This window comes from Salminus brasiliensis, chromosome 2, assembly GCF_030463535.1.
Source record: "Salminus brasiliensis chromosome 2, fSalBra1.hap2, whole genome shotgun sequence".
In the NCBI taxonomy this organism is placed as follows: domain Eukaryota; kingdom Metazoa; phylum Chordata; class Actinopteri; order Characiformes; family Bryconidae; genus Salminus; species Salminus brasiliensis.
In genome coordinates, this window is record NC_132879.1 from 29,069,057 (window position 1) to 29,087,655 (window position 18,599).

The 18,599-nt window shown below is 40.0% G+C and overlaps 1 protein-coding gene across 6 annotated transcripts in view; it reads left to right on the forward strand.

Moving 5' to 3' along the window:
• Window positions 1-18,288, forward strand: part of phf21ab (PHD finger protein 21Ab) — a 33,515-nt gene extending 15,227 nt beyond the window's left edge. For 3 of the 6 annotated variants that reach the window (XM_072672308.1, XM_072672309.1, XM_072672311.1), the window contains 13 exons: window positions 2,953-3,126; window positions 3,927-4,181; window positions 5,006-5,098; window positions 6,235-6,534; window positions 6,839-6,943; window positions 7,070-7,121; window positions 7,208-7,287; window positions 8,352-8,412; window positions 9,453-9,628; window positions 10,273-10,428; window positions 10,841-10,916; window positions 11,460-11,563; window positions 11,974-18,288. In XM_072672308.1, coding sequence (XP_072528409.1) covers window positions 2,953-3,126; window positions 3,927-4,181; window positions 5,006-5,098; window positions 6,235-6,534; window positions 6,839-6,943; window positions 7,070-7,121; window positions 7,208-7,287; window positions 8,352-8,412; window positions 9,453-9,628; window positions 10,273-10,428; window positions 10,841-10,916; window positions 11,460-11,563; window positions 11,974-12,666 — 2,325 coding nt within the window. In that variant the 3' untranslated portion in view covers window positions 12,667-18,288. Of the gene's footprint in view, window positions 1-2,952; window positions 3,127-3,926; window positions 4,182-5,005; window positions 5,099-6,234; window positions 6,535-6,838; window positions 6,944-7,069; window positions 7,122-7,207; window positions 7,288-8,351; window positions 8,413-9,250; window positions 9,274-9,452; window positions 9,629-10,272; window positions 10,429-10,840; window positions 10,917-11,459; window positions 11,564-11,973 lie in introns of all 6 variants that reach the window. The other 3 variants (XM_072672310.1, XM_072672313.1, XM_072672312.1) reach the window with 3 other exon arrangements.
• The last annotated feature ends 311 nt before the right edge of the window (window positions 18,289-18,599 follow it).

Genomic DNA, 18,599 nt, shown 5'->3' on the forward strand with positions numbered 1-18,599 from the left:
ATCACTCCAGGAGCGTAGGCAGTTCGAAAAAGAGGTGTGGCTGGCTGCCCATGTGAAGGAGAGGACCCATGTGCCCATGTGTTAGCCCCCCCCCTTACTTGTTGCTTGTATTGGGGGGATGGAGAGAATACGTACGGGTTATTCGCGATCTAAATTGGGGAGGAAACGGGTTTAAAAAAACAAACTGAAATAAATTATATATATATATATATAATAAACTGATATAAAAAAATGAACTATACAAATAACAGGAATGTATAGATAGTTGTGGTTACATTTGGCAAGTAATGGAAAACTTGAATGCTTGTATGTGTTTCCACAGTTCAAGTTGATCTTTCTCTTTGTCTATGGAAGTTGTCAGAGGGTCAGAGAGGAATGGCAGCAGCTCCACTTTGTTTAAAGAAACTTCCCAAAGACATCTTGGCTTTCTTGCCTGGGACATGCCAACAACTTTAGTTATCGCATTGGAGAGGTCAAGAACTGACTTAACACAAGAGACACTAATATTGTTTTCTGTGCATCAGTGAAGTTCTGCAGTGGGCCCAGTGACATGATGACAGATTTCTAGACATCTGTATGTTGCCAGGGTGGAATTGGATGCCTTCTTGTCCACAGACAGGGCTCGAGTTAAAACCGTTTGTAGCTCTAGTATCCTGCTGCTTATCATCTGTCTGGAAGCACATATTGTTTGGCATGCTGATGAAAGGGAATGTGATTGTAGAATTGAGTTCATTTTGCAAGAGCACCTTTGGCCTTTCAGCTGTGAGAGAAGTGATCCACCAGTTTCTTGCGCACACCTGTTTTTTTGCTGCATTTTCTAGGGGAAAAAAACTATCCATTTTAAAAGGTACATGTAGTAGTGTAAACCATTATAATTTAAGCAGTAAAGTGTTATAAAGCTGCTTTTAAAGCTAGTTAAGTCTAGATTATTTAAAGATGAAATGTATCATTTCTGCATGCTTTCATTATGTTTTAAAGATTTATGACTGCCCATTCATTCTCAAAGAATATAACTTGTCTCATAAATTTTATATTAGTGGTGTGCCCTCCACTTTGAAATGGCTGTAGAGCTATACTTATAAGACTAACATTTATGACTCTCATTAAACCTATACAGATGTATTGAAGAAAATGTTATTTAAAACATCTTATTAAATTTAGCATGGGCATAGCTGTTTAGAGCGACAGCCTACAGTGTTCACGGTGTTGTCAGTTATACTGAGGGGACGCCTCTCATCTAGGCCTCAGCCACAGCTTCTCTCATCCCCAGTGCAGTGTTCTCATTTATGAAAATGCTGTTTGCAAAAACAGTGATTTTTCAGTTGGAAATCCTCATTAATAGAGTGGAAGGTCAGACACACATGTTTTTCCAAATACACATAAACCCTTTGGTCATTGGGAACCTTTCTCATACACTGGAAAAGTCATTGGATTTGGAAGTCAGAGCTTTGAGGTGCCAAAAACAAGTTCCGTCACTTCCAAGTGATGTTGCCTCGTGTTGTGGCAACAACTGCAAGGCACGGTCGACAAATGACCTATTTTTGGTCTACATCTTCCTTTTGGAGCAAAATAATTCAGTACATCTTTCCCTTCTGTCTTTTTCTCCTGTTCCTAACTCATTTTCAGGTTGTAGTGGTGAATTACTAGTGGGAAGGGGCTGTTGTTGATCAAAAATGAGTGGATTGTTCTCTGAATGAATAAATTGCATATCACAATAACTAGTAACTAACTGCGTATCCAGGCTGGCTGTAAAATAAATGCTATTGGGCAGGTAAAATCTGCCTCTAGTAGATGTGTCATGGAAAATGAGAGCAGTGCAAACTTTCCTTTTGCCAAGCAGCAAAAATGTTGACATGACATGCTCGATTTAATTTGCCTTAAGTAACTTTGCTCATCCTGCGATGTGGACATTGTGCATGCGTAGATCACAATGGCAATGCTGAAATTAAATATTGCGCAGCCCTGGTTCAGTCGCGTCCATGTATCTAACTCTCATTATTTAACTATGCCAGAATAAGTACAGGTTCTAGAGCACCTTAAATGTTGTCATGCAGGCAGGCCACAAAATGTACCCAGGCTTGGTAAACTCCCACTGCTGCTGTGTCCTTAAACAAGGCCCTTAACCCTCTCTTCTCCTAGGGCACCGCTGCGATGGCTGCCCACTGCTTTGGGCACTTGTGTTCACTATATCACTCTGTGTTTGCTCAGTAATGTGTATGTGTGTGTTAAGTGCACTGATGGGTTAAAGGAGGAGGCCAAATTTCAGCTGTGTCTGACATTAGTGGTGAATTTGCTTGTCTTGTCTTTTACTAAACATGGGCAGATCTTTCATTTCTAGTCCTAAGTTTGTAACATAAATTTATGTTTACAGAATGTGCTTGCTGTACAATCTAGCGTTGCTACTTAATGAATCGAAATTTTACAAAATAATGAATGTAACTTGTATGTGCTGTCTTTGCCTAGAAATCTTCTAAACTGAGGTGTGTGTGTGTGTGTGTGTGTGTGTGTGTGTGTGTGTGTGTGTGTGTGTGTGTGTGTGTGTGTGTGTGTGTGTGTGTGTGTGTGTGTGCACGCGTTTCAGTCCTCTCAGAGGTACGCTTTGGCTCCAGTGAGCTCTGAGGCAGTGGAGTGTGTGAGATGAATTTCAATGTCTGTGTGTGTATGTGGAGTGACTCCCACGGCCTTCATTGAATAGGTTCCTCTAACTGTGCTTCACACCTGAGAGATCTTTTGGCACTGACTGTCTCTGAGCTGAACAGGAGCCATGTCTGCAGTGGATAGAAAAACCCAGTGAATATAAACCTGGCTATATTACAGACTTTGAAAAAAGAATAGGATGGTGGTGGGTGGAAACAACAGGGATTTTCTTACGCTTTCCCAGAGCTCAACCATCCGTAAAATCACTTTTTGAAGAGATTATATAAATGTCATTCCTCTCCCTCCCCACCACAGAAAAAGGTAGTGGAGCAGTTGAGGAAGGAGCTGTTGGTGAAGCAGGAGCCAGAGATCAAGCTGCAGACGGTGCAGGCAGCGGCAGACGGAAAAGCTGTTTTGATCACGCCCCCCTGCCAACCCCCACAGCAGCAGTCCACAGGGCCTCCTCCTCACAACCAGGCAGCTCCACAGGTAAAGCAGCACCTGCTCCTGTCCTGCTGAATGCACACAAAATCTCAGTCGGGCACTCAAAAGGAATTACGATAGAGGGCAGTCATTTTTGGTCTGGAGTTCCCAAAGAACCTCACAGTGAGAGTGTTATTCCAAGGTCAGGCTTCTCCCTGCTGCTCAGTTACAAGAGATTTAAAAGGCAGAGAGTCATGCTTACAGGATTTATGTATATAGCTCTAGGATATGGATTAATCTTGGAATAGTTGCATTTCGTCACATCAGCACTGCAGCCCTTTCCCACACGCTGGGCCAGTAACTTGTGTTTACGCACAGCATTTACTAAAGGGAATATCACTGTTTTACAAAAATCTCACAGATAACATTTAAGTTAATAATGTTTATGAACCCATGCTTCATGAGTGACCTCCTACCAACCATAACCAAGGCATAGCTTATTTTGATTGTTGTTGTTTTTTAATAATGCTGCAATGGAAAGCTTAATAGCATAATAAATAAATCACATTTTTGAAGTGGAAGCATGCTTAATGAATAAATGGATACAGAAAAAATAGAAAAAAAGTCTCTTTTCTTTATGCACTTACTGTATGATTACTGAATTATGTAGGCATAGCATGTGTAAGTGGAGTGGGCAGGTAAAAATCACGTTTTTGGTTAATATCATCAAGTGTTGCATGTATGGACAGTGAAGTCACAAAATGCTATGAAACGGTATGTTTTGGAGTTGATCATCTCCTTCTAACCCTCTTTTCCTGTCGACACCTGCCTTGTGGTTCTTATGGTTTCTCTCTTTTGTGCTATAGAAGACTCTGACCGTGACACCGGTCCTTACCGCGAAGACTCTACCTCTAGTGCTTAAAGCTGCCACCTCCACCATGCCTGCTTCCATGGCAACACCACGCCCTACTGTCGCCATGGTCACTGCCATCAGCAATCCTCCCAGGCCCGCCACGAACCCCGACTCTCAGAGTACACCAATCAACCTTCAAGTGGCCAGCAAACTCACCAGTCCGGACCCAGAGGCTACAGCGCGTGTTGTGCCCAAGAACGTTATTGTAGTGAGTGTCAACTGACTCCTTCAGTGTCCTGTAATGTCTTCTTTTCTCTGTGAAAACATTAAACATCATTACAAGATAGGACTTGTATCATTGCTGTCCAAAAAGTAAATAAATAACATGTATCCATAAAACAGTAACTTTACAGGAGAAGGAGAAACGTTTAGTGCAGATTAATATAAATAATTTTTAATTACATTTTAATATATTTTTTTATTTTCATTTTGGATCACTTCTGCTGGTTTGTCATCAACTGTTCACACACTTTTTATTGTTGTTTTTTTATTTGGGCAGTGTTTACATGTATGTCTCAGACTCTGAGTGCTGATCCATTAATATAAATTGTTTGTTAGGATTTAAAAACAAAAAACAAAAAAAACAACCACTGATCCAAGATCAGGACTCAGACTCTGACTGCGGTTCAATCCACACAGCTTTAACCTACCTTAGTGCAAAGAAACACTGTCTGTGAACTTTCAGTCTAGCTAATGACCTTTTATAAAAATTATATTCTTTTTCAACCTTAGAGTGCTTAGTTATTTTGTGAATAGGTTGTTCGTTTGAAAGAGGTGAGATGACTTCATCTGTGATGTGCTGGCCGTGGTGCTTAGTGGCATTCATCTGTGATTTAAAACCAAGAATCTAAGGTATAGGTTAAATGTTAGGAGCTTAAAGGGCTCATCCTTGGCAATGTTTACCATGGCAAGGTATTTGAATCTTTTTAACTCTTCTAATGCAATGGATTTCATTGACTGTCATTCTTCCAAAGATCGGTAAAAAAGCTGCTCAGTGTTTTGGTTGCAAGTAAAGCACTGGTTCTGTCACAGGTGCAGGCCACCACCACGGCAGCTCAGCCTATCAAAGTTCCCCAGTTTGTCCCTCCTCCTAGACTGACGCCTCGACCCACCTTTCTACCACAGGTGCGTCTCTGTAAGACCCGCCCACTCCCTTCCCTCTCACACTGTGTGCAGTTCAGCACAGAAGCCACTAGAGGGACTCCAAGGACATTAAATAGGTTCAAACTTGAGGGACGCACACAGTTGTCAACATGCTGTACACAGGGAATTCGCTGTACCACACTGAGGTCAAAGTTGCCAGAAACTGTCAGTCTACATTAAGACACTTTGACCCACATTGACCAAAACATGTTTATTGACTGTAAAAATACAGTCTGCTCAGCATGCTGTGCTTTGATATTTCTTACTCTATGTTCATTCTTTATTAATTGAGGGCTCTATGTTAAAAATTTACAGTCCTTCACACATAGGCAGACCTTCTTCTGTTAAGCCTCATATTCAAACCAGGCGTACACTTGTTTATATAGTGTTTTTCGTTCACTTTTGTATCTGGATGGTACCATCACATTTTCCAACACAGTGCTGGCTGCAGTTTTTGTTTTATATACTGTTTCCATTCATCTTAACTCTTTTTTTACAGCTTGTCTGTGTGTATGAATGTTGCCGTGTTAATGTTTGTACCCCTGTACCCTGTAAGGATGTTTCTGTTGCAGTATTTTCTGTGCTTTATGTATCTGTTTGTGTTGGTCTGTTGTTTGCACTTTGCCCTTTTGACTGGTTTGACTTTTCTTTCTCCCTTTCAGCAAGTTTGGTTGTGCTTTGGCTGATCCTTTCATTAACCTTTATTGTTATTGATAAGTGACCTGAGGTCATGAAGCTGTGTAATGCCACTGGGAGCTCTGTAATCTAAACATTTTAGCATGGTAAACTGTAATTTAGAAGTAGTTTCTGTTTTTATTTTTTTTTTGTTTGTTTTGTGGGAAGGTTTTTGACCTTCTTGAAATAATCATATAAAGATCATATGTTCCTTGGTGTTACTCTTACAATTTGCAGAATTTGTCACTATTCTTATTGATAACAGCAAACCAGAGCTTTTCATTGGCATTACTCAGGACTCTTGAGTCCAATAACATGCTAGCATGATGCTTGTTATGAGCATAGAATGCTCTCTAACAGAATTTCCACCATTAGAATAAAGAACCAGGTGTTTTCATTATAATGGTCTGCAATCAAGTCTGACTCTGTTCTCCATTTCACAGGTGCGTCCAAAACCTGTTGCCCCCAACAATGTGCCCATTGCCCCAGCTCCCCCTCCCCCCATGATGGCAGCTCCACAGCTGCTCCAGCGACCAGTCATGCTCACCACCAAGCTGACCCCAGCGTTACCTGCTTCAGCTGGCCCCATTCACCAGGTGCGCATAGTCAACGGCCAGCCATGTCAGACCATCCCCAAAACCACCACAACCGTCACGGGAGCAACCACAGCCCAGCTAACAGGCATTGTGATCAGTGGCCCCATGCAAACATTGCAGATCAGCAGCTTGACCACAGACATAAAGGTTGGTCAGCTTGGTTTCTTTGGGATTTTGTAGCAGAATATAGCTTTAAAGTGTTCTCCTTAGTTATTCAGTTAATGATATTTTAGATTTATTTGGCCAGTCTGCCAGACCCAGATTAAACTGAAGACTGGTTTGTAGAACTTAAGTGTGGGTCCACACATTCATGGATTTTACCTTCTGCTTAACAACATTTAAAATTTCTCTTTTCATTTTTTCCTGAGGAACAGACATTTGACCATAATCTATTGGCTGAGGCGAATAATCTAAACACATCCAACTTGTCTTCTCTTCTTTTCATTAATAGACTGTGAAATCTCAGGGGGGTTCAGAGCAGTTGCTTATCAGCGCTCCTACATTGCCTCTTCCTCCTCCCCCTACTCCTAAGGTTAAGCGAGAGGAGAGTCCACAGGTATAATAGTTTTTTATAATTTGTTTATTTCAGTAACATAAACATTTTGCTATCTTTCAGTATGCAGTAATGCAGAGGTTAATGTTTCCTGTGCTTTCTGAAAGTTTCTTTTATATTTCCCTTTAGAAACTTGCCTTTATGGTGTCCCTCGGGTTGGTGACACATGACCATTTAGAAGGTAGGTAAAGTTACTCAATTTGTGATCGCTGAACTGTTGCTGAGTCATGCTCAAAGCATTCTCTTTGCTTTGCTTGTCTGTTACAGAGATTCAGAGCAGAAGGCAAGAACGGAAAAGGAGAACAACAGCCAACCCTGTGTATAGTGGAGCTGTATTTGAGCCAGAGGTAGTTTCTTTCTTTCTTTCTCTTTCCATATGATTTTTAGTTAGTGTAGCTTACACATTTGTCTGACCTAGTTTCACAATCTAATTGGGTTCAAAAACTTAGACAAGACTTCCAATCTAAATGCACAAAAGGCAACCCAGGCCACAAAAGGCCAATCAAAAAAAAGAGCACCACAGTGATAAACCAAACTCACATTTAGGGTAGGAGTCAAAGAGAATGTCCTTTTCCGGCTTGCCTAGAGATTGTAAAATGTCTAAAAAAATCTCAAAATGAATCAGGAAATAGGGCTCTATTGCGGACGCATAGTTCAGACCCATGAGAATCAAAATTAAAAAGATCTTAACCCTGGAGCTGCAGACAGTATAGCGAGGACTCCACATTAGGTAGTCAGAATGTCAAAAGGATTCCTATGGAAATTTCCATTTTATGCACTGAAGACACTTTGTCTTCTCAGACTTGGCTTTGAATCAATTTTGTGTTTTCTAACATAATTTATGTTAACATTAGCTATCTTTTTCATGTTCAGCTAGCCAGTAAGTGGGCTAAATAGACACAATCCCACACCTTTTTTGTACGTTTTCTGAAGTTGGATGTCATCACAGATTTATGATCTGCAGACCTTGCATATCGCTCTTCTTATTTTTAATCTTGCTATCGTTGTCATCATCATCATCATCAACAACATAATGATACAGAGACTCTGTACATTGCACTCAGCTGGTCTACAGTGTTCTGATGGGTTGCCAGGTTTGCATGGGTTGCCAGGTTTGCGTGCCTTGCAACAGAAAAAATGGGAAACAGTCTTTTTAAGTCTCGAGTCTAAGTCAAGTCGTTTATACCAAGTCAAGTCTTGTCAGTGTTAGTCAAGCAGATCTGAAGTCCAAATATTGGCGACTTGATTAGACTTAAGGAATTTGTTATGGAGATGTTTTGTTATGCACTTGTTATGGACCATGTATGGATCATTGTCTTTATCAGGGTGGCTCAAACTCTAAGTGGCAGTCATGTCTTGGTCTTCTAAATATACATTCTAATGGTCTAATGATCTTCTTTTATCATTTTAGAGGAAAAAAAGTGCTGTCACCTATTTGAACACTCCGCTCCATCAAGGGACGAGAAAGAGAGGTCTGTCACTGAATTACTTTCTAAATGACCTGGATGATACAGCTGTCTTCTTGTAAAATGTGTGTTGTGTCTCTTGGAAATTTGCTACTTGCCCTTCCTTCTTTTACATGCCCGCTAACTGAATACAGTTTTAATGTGTCAAGATTAGTAACCCCATATTGTCTGTAAATTTTCCTGTTACCTCTCTCAACCTTTGTGCTCAGTCAACACTTACAAAACCTTTCTACTTTAGTTTATGAAAGCCTATCCCAACACCTGAACCAAACTGGAATGGATAATTTGCTCATAAAAGGTCTCACTACTAAGAATTCTCAGCTTTTTCTTGAAAAAGTGTCTATACCAGTAGATCATATGCATCTTTACATTCTACACATTCTCCCACAAGTATGAGTGACATTTACTCATACTTGTGGAAGAACTGTAGGATTTTAATTGCCAGTCCTTATAATAGTGGAATTATGAGTTTAAATGGGGGGAGTGCATAGTTTTCTCTGTACCTCACAGTAGAAACAAACAATAAACCCCATTGATTGGATAACATTGCATTCTTTGATTGTTATCAAACTCCTTTGACAGTGTTTCTCAAAAAGAGACTGGAGCACTATTGTTCAGTAATTCAGTGTGTGATTCATGATTCAGCCTACTTGGAGAACACATATGAAGGAAGGTTTCTTCTTTGCTAGATTTAGTGTCTCTTTCGGTCTCAATCTCTCTCTGTGCAAGCTCTAACTCCCTGCATGCTGCTTTTGTTGTCTGGTGCACTAACTGCTTTCTGTGCCCTCCTTTCTCTTATTATGCTCTCCGTAACCACACCCCCTCCTCCCCATTTTCATGCTAGCCAATGAGGACCCCCTTTCAAAGGTATGTTGCGACCAATGTATGTCATCTGTTTTATTTCACCTTTTGTGTTTTGTTTTTGTTTTGTTTTTTTTGTTTTTTCCTTTTCCCCCCCTCCATCTTTTTTCTGTTTTTTTTTTTTTGTTTGTTTGTTTTTGTTTTTTCTTTTGTTTTCCTTTTCTCGTCTGTCTCATTTCACCCAGGTCGCCCTCCCAAATACAGCAGCAGTGCGGCGGGGCCGGAGCTGGGCTGCCACCCCCTGCTCTCCCCATCCAGCAGTCACCCTGCCTCCCCAGCCGCCGAGCGGCCCGAAATCGGGGGCAACCCCCTCCCTGTCCACCCCCACTCTCTCCCTCAGCCCAGCCCCAGCTCCGGGGATGTAAGTAGCCGGAGAGGTTACCCCACTTTTCACTCTGCTCTAGAGCACTATATTATATGCCACAGACTGGCCCCTACTCCTTTATTACACTGACCCTGTTCATACTGTACTGCGGACAGTAATCGTAACACAGTACTGCAGAACATCTTACTACTGCTCCTGCCTTGTAAGAAAACAGACTGACCTCCATGCACACCATCATCCATGTCTATTTGTTATTTCATCTGAATGGAGCCAGCAGCCTTACAAAGTAAACAGTCTTAGTGTTTTGTCTCCCCTACTGGTCAAAGGAGCACTTTTAAGTAATTCCAAAGGCTCATTTCCCAACAACTTTCCCCGTCCCTTGCCATCCTTGGGCAAATGTGATCAAATTGTTACACATTAACAGTGTAAGCGTAAGGCGTATTATCAAAATACACAATAGTGCTGTAAGCACTATTAGTATTTAAACTTCCCAGGTGACTTTATTTGAGACCAGTAATAAATAAAAGCCCATTACGATATTCTTCAAACCAAGAAGTGTAGATTAATTATCCGATTAAAATATTCCCCACCTGCCTTGCCAACCTGCCCCGCCCCCTCCTTGAGTTCTTGGTCCGGCACAGAGGGGCGGTGGTACTGACACGTGCCGTTCTTCCTGACAGGGAGACATCCATGAGGACTTCTGCACTGTGTGCAGACGCAGTGGCCAGTTGCTTATGTGCGACACGTGCTCACGCGTCTACCACCTTGACTGCCTGGATCCGCCCCTCAAAAACATTCCCAAAGGCATGTGGATCTGTCCCAAATGTCAAGACCAGGTAAACCACATCACTCTGCCACAAAGGGTCCCAAACTCCCTGGAGAAGCTCCTGCTAACATAAATGTAGGTTCTCAGGCTTTAAAGGCACATAAGGATGGAAATATAATGTTAGTTCCGTTGATCCAAGACATGTTCTCTCCCTGATCAGTAGCAGTCATACATGCCCCTTGATGTATAACTGAAATAAGGCTGTTTTCTCCTTTGTAAGCTTCCATATGGTCTGATATTTATTGTCCTTTTGTTTCACTCATCACTTAAATGGAAGATGGCATCCAGCACATGCATTGAAATCCTTTCGTTGTTCATCACTACACCATTTGCAGCTAATCATTGGGGTGGGGGGGTTCTCGTGTTCCAAAGGTTAGCTTCATCCAGTACTACTTCAGTGTTAACAACAACTCTCTTTTCAGATACTGAAGAAAGAAGAGGCTATACCATGGCCTGGCACCCTGGCAATTGTGCATTCCTACATTGCATATAAAGAAGGTAAACGCCTTATTGATGATTTTAATGTGTCATAATCCAGTGAGAAACAACCACATCAAAGGTCTTAGTGTACCAAGAAAACACGTCTATCTTATATTAGACAGTAAAGGTTATTTCACCATAGTGATTTTTGAAAAGTTCAAGTGTGTTGTTTACATTTAAATAATGACTTCTTTGCATTACTTATTCTAATCATTTCTTTGCATTATTTGAGCAGTTGATTTAGAGCAGTTGTCATTTCTGCAAATAAATGTTCGAAATAGCGACATTTTATATGGAATTATGGGGAACTGCGGTCCATTGTTTATGAAATACAACACAAATGTTATTTTACACATTGCCGATAAATAGTAAAACTAGAGAAACTTATAACATAGGGTGTTCTCTTAATTTTTTTGGTGTGTGTGTGTATCCCTTAACAAGTAATACTTGACGTAACATGACTTTTGTGCAGTGTACCTGATGGGGAGGGGGTGGTATTGGCGTATATGCTTTGTGTAGTAATATGAAATATGACAACGTCAAATTACTTCTCTTCAAAAGCAAAAGAAGAAGAGAAGCAGAAGTTGATGAAATGGAGTGCAGAGCTCAAACTGGAGCGAGAGCAACTGGAGCAAAGAGTCAAACAGCTCAGCAACTCTATAACGGTAAAAAACCTGTAATTGATGACCAGTCAATTTTGCATAAAGAAAAAATATATATTTTACTACATTTGAAATATTAGAACAGTGTGAAAGTATGAGCAGTAAAGGCTAGTTTATTCAGACAGGGAGTAGTTTTAATATCCTAATATGTTTTCAAATACCAATATACTGCTCGGCCTTAAACATATGTGACATTTTGAAAATCTTTATCACTTATTTCCAACCCTGCTCCTGGAGGCCCCTTGTCCTCCACATTTTAGTGTTTTCCCTGTTCGGCTGCATCCACAGCTACGGAAAAGTATGGAATTAGCAGATTAATAGAATTAGGTGTATTTTTCGAGATAAACCATAACCTTTATGTAGTGACCTTTTAATTTTTTTAAATGTTCATGTGCTCCTTCCCTTTGTCAAAGAAATGCATGGAGACCAAGAACAGCATCCTGGCCCGACAGAAGGAAATGCAGGGTTCGCTGGAGAAAGTGAAACACCTGGTCCGCCTCATCCACAGTTTTAATCTGTCGCAGCCTATGGAGGTGGAGGCGTCCCAGAACAACAGCGCCGAGATCAAGAGTGACATCCCCCAGGAGCCCAAGGACACTGTACATGCATGTGCCAATTCCTCGGGGCCTGAGCAGAACCCGGCTCAACTTGGAGGTGTTCAGGTTCCGGCTACTGGCACAGTGCCAGAGGTACAAGCTGAGCCCGAGGTAGGCGAGATGGCGGAATCGACCGCTGCCGTCACTCCGGAGGCAGAGCCAGGGGAATCAGGGGTAACTGAGACCCCTAAGACTGGAGTCAGTGATGAGACGATGGTAAAGAAGGCAGTAGAGCCAATGGAGGTGACTACGGAGGTCAAATCAAATGGGGGCGTGGACTTGCAGAGCCCTGCTCAGAGTCAGGCCGTAGAGAGGAGTTCTAGCAACACCACTGACTCTAAAAACACAACTCCCAGTGCTAATGACAGCAGCACCGAAGAAGCGTCCAAGAAGGAGGTTGAGCAACCAAAGGATGTGGACCGCAGCAGCAGCACCAACAACGGCAAAACCTCAGAACCCTCCCAGCAGCTTTTGCCAGCCCCACTCAACAATGTGGAAGTCTCCAAATGATGCCCAGCCTTGTCAGATCAACTAAGTACATTTCTCCTTCTCCCAAACATTTAAAACAACTTTTACTGCACCCTGCACTGGTGCACCAAGTTGCCAATCTATATATATATTATACATATATATATATATATATATATATATACATACATACGCAAATATGTTTTTTATTATTACTATTTTTTTTTCTGTGTAAGGTGAGACTGTCAACAGTGCTTCTACATTCAAGGTGAACTAGTTAAGGTTCTTATCAACCAGTACACCCGAGTGGGTGTTGGGGAGGGGGGCTTATAATACAGTGTCATGCCAATTAGTGGATTATTTAAAAACATAATATTAATAATAAAAAAATAACAAAGAACTAAGTGAGTAATAATGAAGGAAGAGGATCATTTAATATATCACATCACACCAGTGTGTGCCTGCAACAGTTGCCCTTGAAACTCATGGGGATTGTTTCTTAGGTTGTCTTAGTTTTATTTTCTCTGGGAGGAGGGTGGCAAGGTCACACATGTCCAAAGACTGCATGGTGTGCCCACCCCCCTGTGAGTCTCCAGCCAGGCCTGAGCGGACCCATCCAAAACCAAAAGCTTCTCTCTTCGCCTATCTTTTTCTTTTGTTTTGTTTTGTTTTGTTTTGTTTTCCTTAGCAGGACAAGTTGAAACAGTATTCGCCAGCAGCGAGAAGCATAGATGCTTTTGAAAGCTCTGGCATCTGTTAGACTAAATCAGGACTGATAGGACTGTAATAATGCATCTATCCATCCAACTCCACCCTGTGGCCCCCTTTTTCATTTCAGAGTGAGCTGTAGAAGGTGAGCATAATGGCTCAGTGAAGATCCATATCGAGTATGCATACACCTCCTCAGACTGCACATCAGGAAAGAGATAAGCTGGCAGGGCTCTAAACAGAGGTGAGAGCAAGAGGGAGGAGATATTGCACCATCGAGACTGAGTGCAGTTTTGTACTATTGCACCCTTTATGTAAAGCATTACAGGCTCCCTGTTAAGGAGAAAGGTGTCCATGTCTGAGGAGTATTTTGTCTTTATATATATATATATATATATATATATATATATATATATATATATATATATATATATATGAAAATGTATAAATGTATTCAGGTCTTCCTAGTCTTCACAAAAAAGTGCTTTTCTGTTTCTTGAAACAGTAATTTGTTATTGAAGGTGTTAAAATGGCATACTTTATGCAAGTATCTCTCTTTTTGCAAGGAGGGGGCATTGCGTAACGAGTGCATGTTTATTTTTTTATTATTCTAAACTGCCAAATGCTTTTTTTCTAACTCCAGAATTATAGATACATTAACAGATTTTATGCATAGTCTATGAAACATCAAAAGTCCGGCCCCCTTCCACCAAGTCATCCTGTACGTTAACCATACAGAACAATAATACTTCACAATTTGCTGTCTTAAACTTGAGGGTTTGATGTTTGAGCCAAATTTAGTAATAAGACAGACAGAAAACCCTGATTTTAAAGCACAAGCTTACTGCAAATAAGTAAAGCGAACGCACTAAAAACTTGTTGAAAGACTTTGTTACATATGGCAACGCTTGGTGAACTAACCTCCTGTCTGTTTTTCTTATCATTGTGCTTGCCAGCGTTTCTTCAGTATGAAGAACGTGTAATGAAGCTGTGATGCTGACTTACCCTGCAAGTGGAGGGTTTCCTCTGTAAGGCTTTGTTCCTAGTCACCTCGAGCCTTTCTTTTTGCCATCCTTGAGACCAAAATATCTGACCCAGATTTGATGTGTTTGCTCCCCCCCACCGTATTTCTTTCTCTTGCATATGTTCTTAAGTTGTCCGGGGTTAACCTGCGTCTTAACGGTACTGCACAGTTGGCACCTCAAACATGTTTACATCACTTCTTTCCAGATTTGACATATCTTCACCGAGTCTGTCCTGAGCTTCTTGTGAACTTTGTGTTGACAGACCATCATAATTAGTTTGGAACAATAAATATCAGACTCCTTTAAAAAAAAAAAAAAAAAACAGCCTAAAAGTGCTTCTGTTCGTTACACCATGTAAATTCTATTGCACAGTTACTTCAGGATAGGCCTAAAGTTAATTCAGACTGTTTCACTAAGATGTAACCAAACAAGTCAGAGTGTACTCGCTATTTAGTTTGTAGTATGAGGACATGTTTTTGTTTGTTGGGTGATTTTATATTTATTTTTGTCCTCTTCCCTCATGTCCGTGTCATTGCTTTTATTTGCTGTCCCGTTGAAGGCATGCTGCAGTTCCTCCACTCTACTGTGAAACACTGATCATCTTTGAGCATTCCTTTAAACCTGTTACCTTCTGAGCTGGGACTGGGTAACATGGTGACCATTCTTCATATCATGACAAGCTGTTATCATCGTCATACTACGACATCACGTAACCTGAAAGGGCATTTTCTGGCCTTCCAAAACTGTCCTTGTCGAGCGCGAGAGTTTTGTTTCCAAACGGAACAACGTTCACTCCTTCCTGTACAGGTGCCTTTTTTTACGTACAGTATAATCTCCCCATAGTTCCTTATCTGTGTTCCCGTTAGATTCCCACAGATGAGCTGCAGTGACATTTACTCTGGCTATAGAGCCCTTCTAGTGAGTCCTCAAACTCCAGAACAGAAGCACAGCTGCAGACTGTGATTTTACTGGGTAAATCGAGCAAATTGCGTGTAATAATGTGGTGTTGATGGTGTGATTGTCTGATTTTTCTCTGCCTGTCTGTGGACTTACTTCGATGTTTCCCACCTGCACCCTTTTAAATTGGGGGAAAAAAAGTTCAGCTAAGGAGTTGCCTTAAAGGGTTTTTTTTGTTTTGTTTTGTTCTGATTTTTAAATTGTTTTTAAGAACCCTGAACAAAAGTGTATTTATCAAAGTAATTGCACAAGTTAAAACCTGTAAAAGAAATGCGATCCTTATATTGTGAAAATATAGAATTAGTCCTTTTTTTTTTTAGTGCAGTCATCTGTGATCTGTTTGAGTATGAGTATGGGTTTTTGTTAGTTTTAGTTTTTTAGTTTTTTGTTGGATGCAAAAAAAACCGTTCGTTTTTCTTGTTTATGCACTTTTCAGCCATGATACCCTTAGTGTTAAAGGTACACAAAATCATATTTTTTACACTTCATTTACAAAGTCACGTTACAAGTTTTGCCGCCCACCTTGCTTTTCAGAACATCGCAATTTGACATAATCTCACTCGGACCACCGTGGAAAAGGACGCAAGATATTCCATACCTACTTCTGCAATACTTATTTTTGTTGGGGTTTTCTTTGTTTTTTGTTTTTTTGCTTTTATTTAGGTTTTTTTTTTGGTCCCTAATTTATGCTGCCTTGGTTATTTGAGCTCTGAGAAAGGGTTTTCTTTTCCGGCCAAGTCACTCACAAGGACTGTGTTGTGCTTGGCCATGATGAAAGAAAAGTTGCGAGTGGACTGGCTAGACTTAGAAACCACAAATACCACATCCAAACAGTCCAACACAAACCATACTTTCTTATGCAATTTTTTAATATAAATGTTTTCAGACTTTTTAATATGCATTTGTTTTTGAGTTTTTTTTTTTTTTGTTTTTTTTTTGTTGTTGGTTGTTTGAGGGTTTATTTTATGCAGAAGTGTCATGTTTTCCTTTTCACATTTGTGGCCGAGAATTGCTAAAACAGGTGTGCATGCTGCATGTCTAAAGAACAAATGTCTACACCTTGTAAAAATGGCATCTCTAGCAAATGAAGTTAATCACAGTTATACTCAAACAGCCCCAGTCATGTAAAAAGGCAAGGACACCCCATGAAAACCTTTTGTCTTTTTAAACATATTTGAACATATGGACATTTGATCTTCATTCGAACAGTACTGAGAGAGGGAGAAAGTATAACTAACAAAGAAATGTCTTTGTAAATAATTTGTAATATATAATTAATAGAAATGCAATTTTCTTATGAGAAAGCCCCCTATTTATTTCTTACAAGAAAATTGCATTTTTATTAATTACTTTTTTTACTATTGTTTTTAAAAAATATATTTTAAGAGTTGTGTACCTCCATCCCTCAGTCATATGAAAATGGAGATCCATGTCCAGATCATTGCTTTCCAATGATAAACATGTATCACCACAATAGTGACTTCACAGGAGAAGGCAAAAATTGTCTTAATGAAAGTCTATGTAAAATGAGAGTCCCGGTACTTTGGAGCATTTCTATTGGTCAGTTCATTCAGAATTATTCACTACAATTATTCAGCTACAGGGTTCAAACCATAGAGAAAACTTAAAACAGGCAAACATTCAAATACATGCTTTTCATTGGACGGCAGCGATTATGTTTAAATATGTTGTCGGTTTTCATCGAGTGCTGTAGTTTTCTTCACCTCACTGTATGTGCAAGAATCATCCATATGTCATCAATCAAATAGTTTATTCAGTTATGCCTTTATACCATGTTTTTAAATTCCAGTTAGCTTGAGGGGGAGGGGGGTATAAAAAATAATTTTAAAAAAAGGAAGGTGGGCTGATGTCTTAAATGTGTAAGGTTTGGGTGAGGTTTGTAAGCAGCACACATTTTACATAGTAGAGTCCTTTTACCCAAAGAGATTGCAAATGTACTGTTAGGAAGCCTTCTTTTATATGCATTTTAAATACATATCAGTGAAATTTGGAGCCACTGTTCATTTCCACTCTGGCTAATGGTTTCATGGCTACAGCACCATGTAAGTGGAACCAGGCTGTTTTTGTTTTTTCCTCCCCTGATATTCTCCAGTGCTGTATCATTTCGTGTTTTACTATGTTTGAGATGAGCAAGAATAGGGACCATATTTATTTATGCAGATTTCGGAGCATTCAGACTCATTCCAGTTGTACACCTCATTATTTTACGCCCTTCTAGTGTTTAGATGATCCATATTCTCAGCTGTGCATTAGATTTCCGCAGTGACCCGTTTCATTGTAGTTTTAGTTCATTTCCATTATACTCCGTCATGATTGTGGCCTTCTAGTATTGTTTATACATTTCATCTATACAGTTGTAACTTCCCTGGTGTTGTACACCCTTATTGTCTGTCTATCTGTGCGTGTGTATGTATGTATGTATGTATGTATGTTGGGGTGTGTTTGTGTTTTACCTCATCTGCAGTCAACTGTTAAATTGGAGGACTTTTGTTTACGCGTGCAAAAAAATAAAATGAAAAAAAAAAAAACAGAAAAAAAAAATCTTCCACTGATGAAACACAAAAGAGGATGCATTGTAGCGATTTGAGTAATTACAACAACAAAAAAAACAACACGTTCACCTGGTGTGCTGAACTATGTGTAAATTGTTTATTACACAATATGAATATTTGTAAAATTGTTTGTATTTTTTCATAATAATTTTAAAAAGGAGTGTGTTTATTTTTTGACTTCTTTCTGTTACAGAGCTCTTGCTTTGTGCATTCGCCTGACATTGTGAGTGAATCGGTTGGTTCTCTTACCTCTCTCCTGTATTTGAGCCTGTGCTGAGTTGTTTGTATGCAGTGTTTAGAAATACTGTAGGGAACGTAAGAAAACATTGATATTAGGAGCATTTGATCAATTTGTATTTATTTATTTTATCATTTTGTTAATAAATTGACCAAGAAACTTAGTCTCCTATGTGTTTTTGGATGACCAGACAGTGCCGCGTTTAATACTTTTGGGTACTGGAAATGTTGTTTAACAGCAGCTATTGAATGAGTTTAAACACTGTTTCTTCACTAATGTATTTTCCTAGGTGATGGCTGTAGTTGAGTTCCTTCTGCTGAGATTTTTTTTTTGCTTCATTCACTCATAAGATGAAGAATAGGGGCCATCTTACCTATAAGAGGGACATTTCTTTATTAAGGGGTTATTTACCCCAGATCCTCTTACTCCCTGCAGATGAATGTAAGTAGCTACAGCTCCTTTAGACTGGAGGGC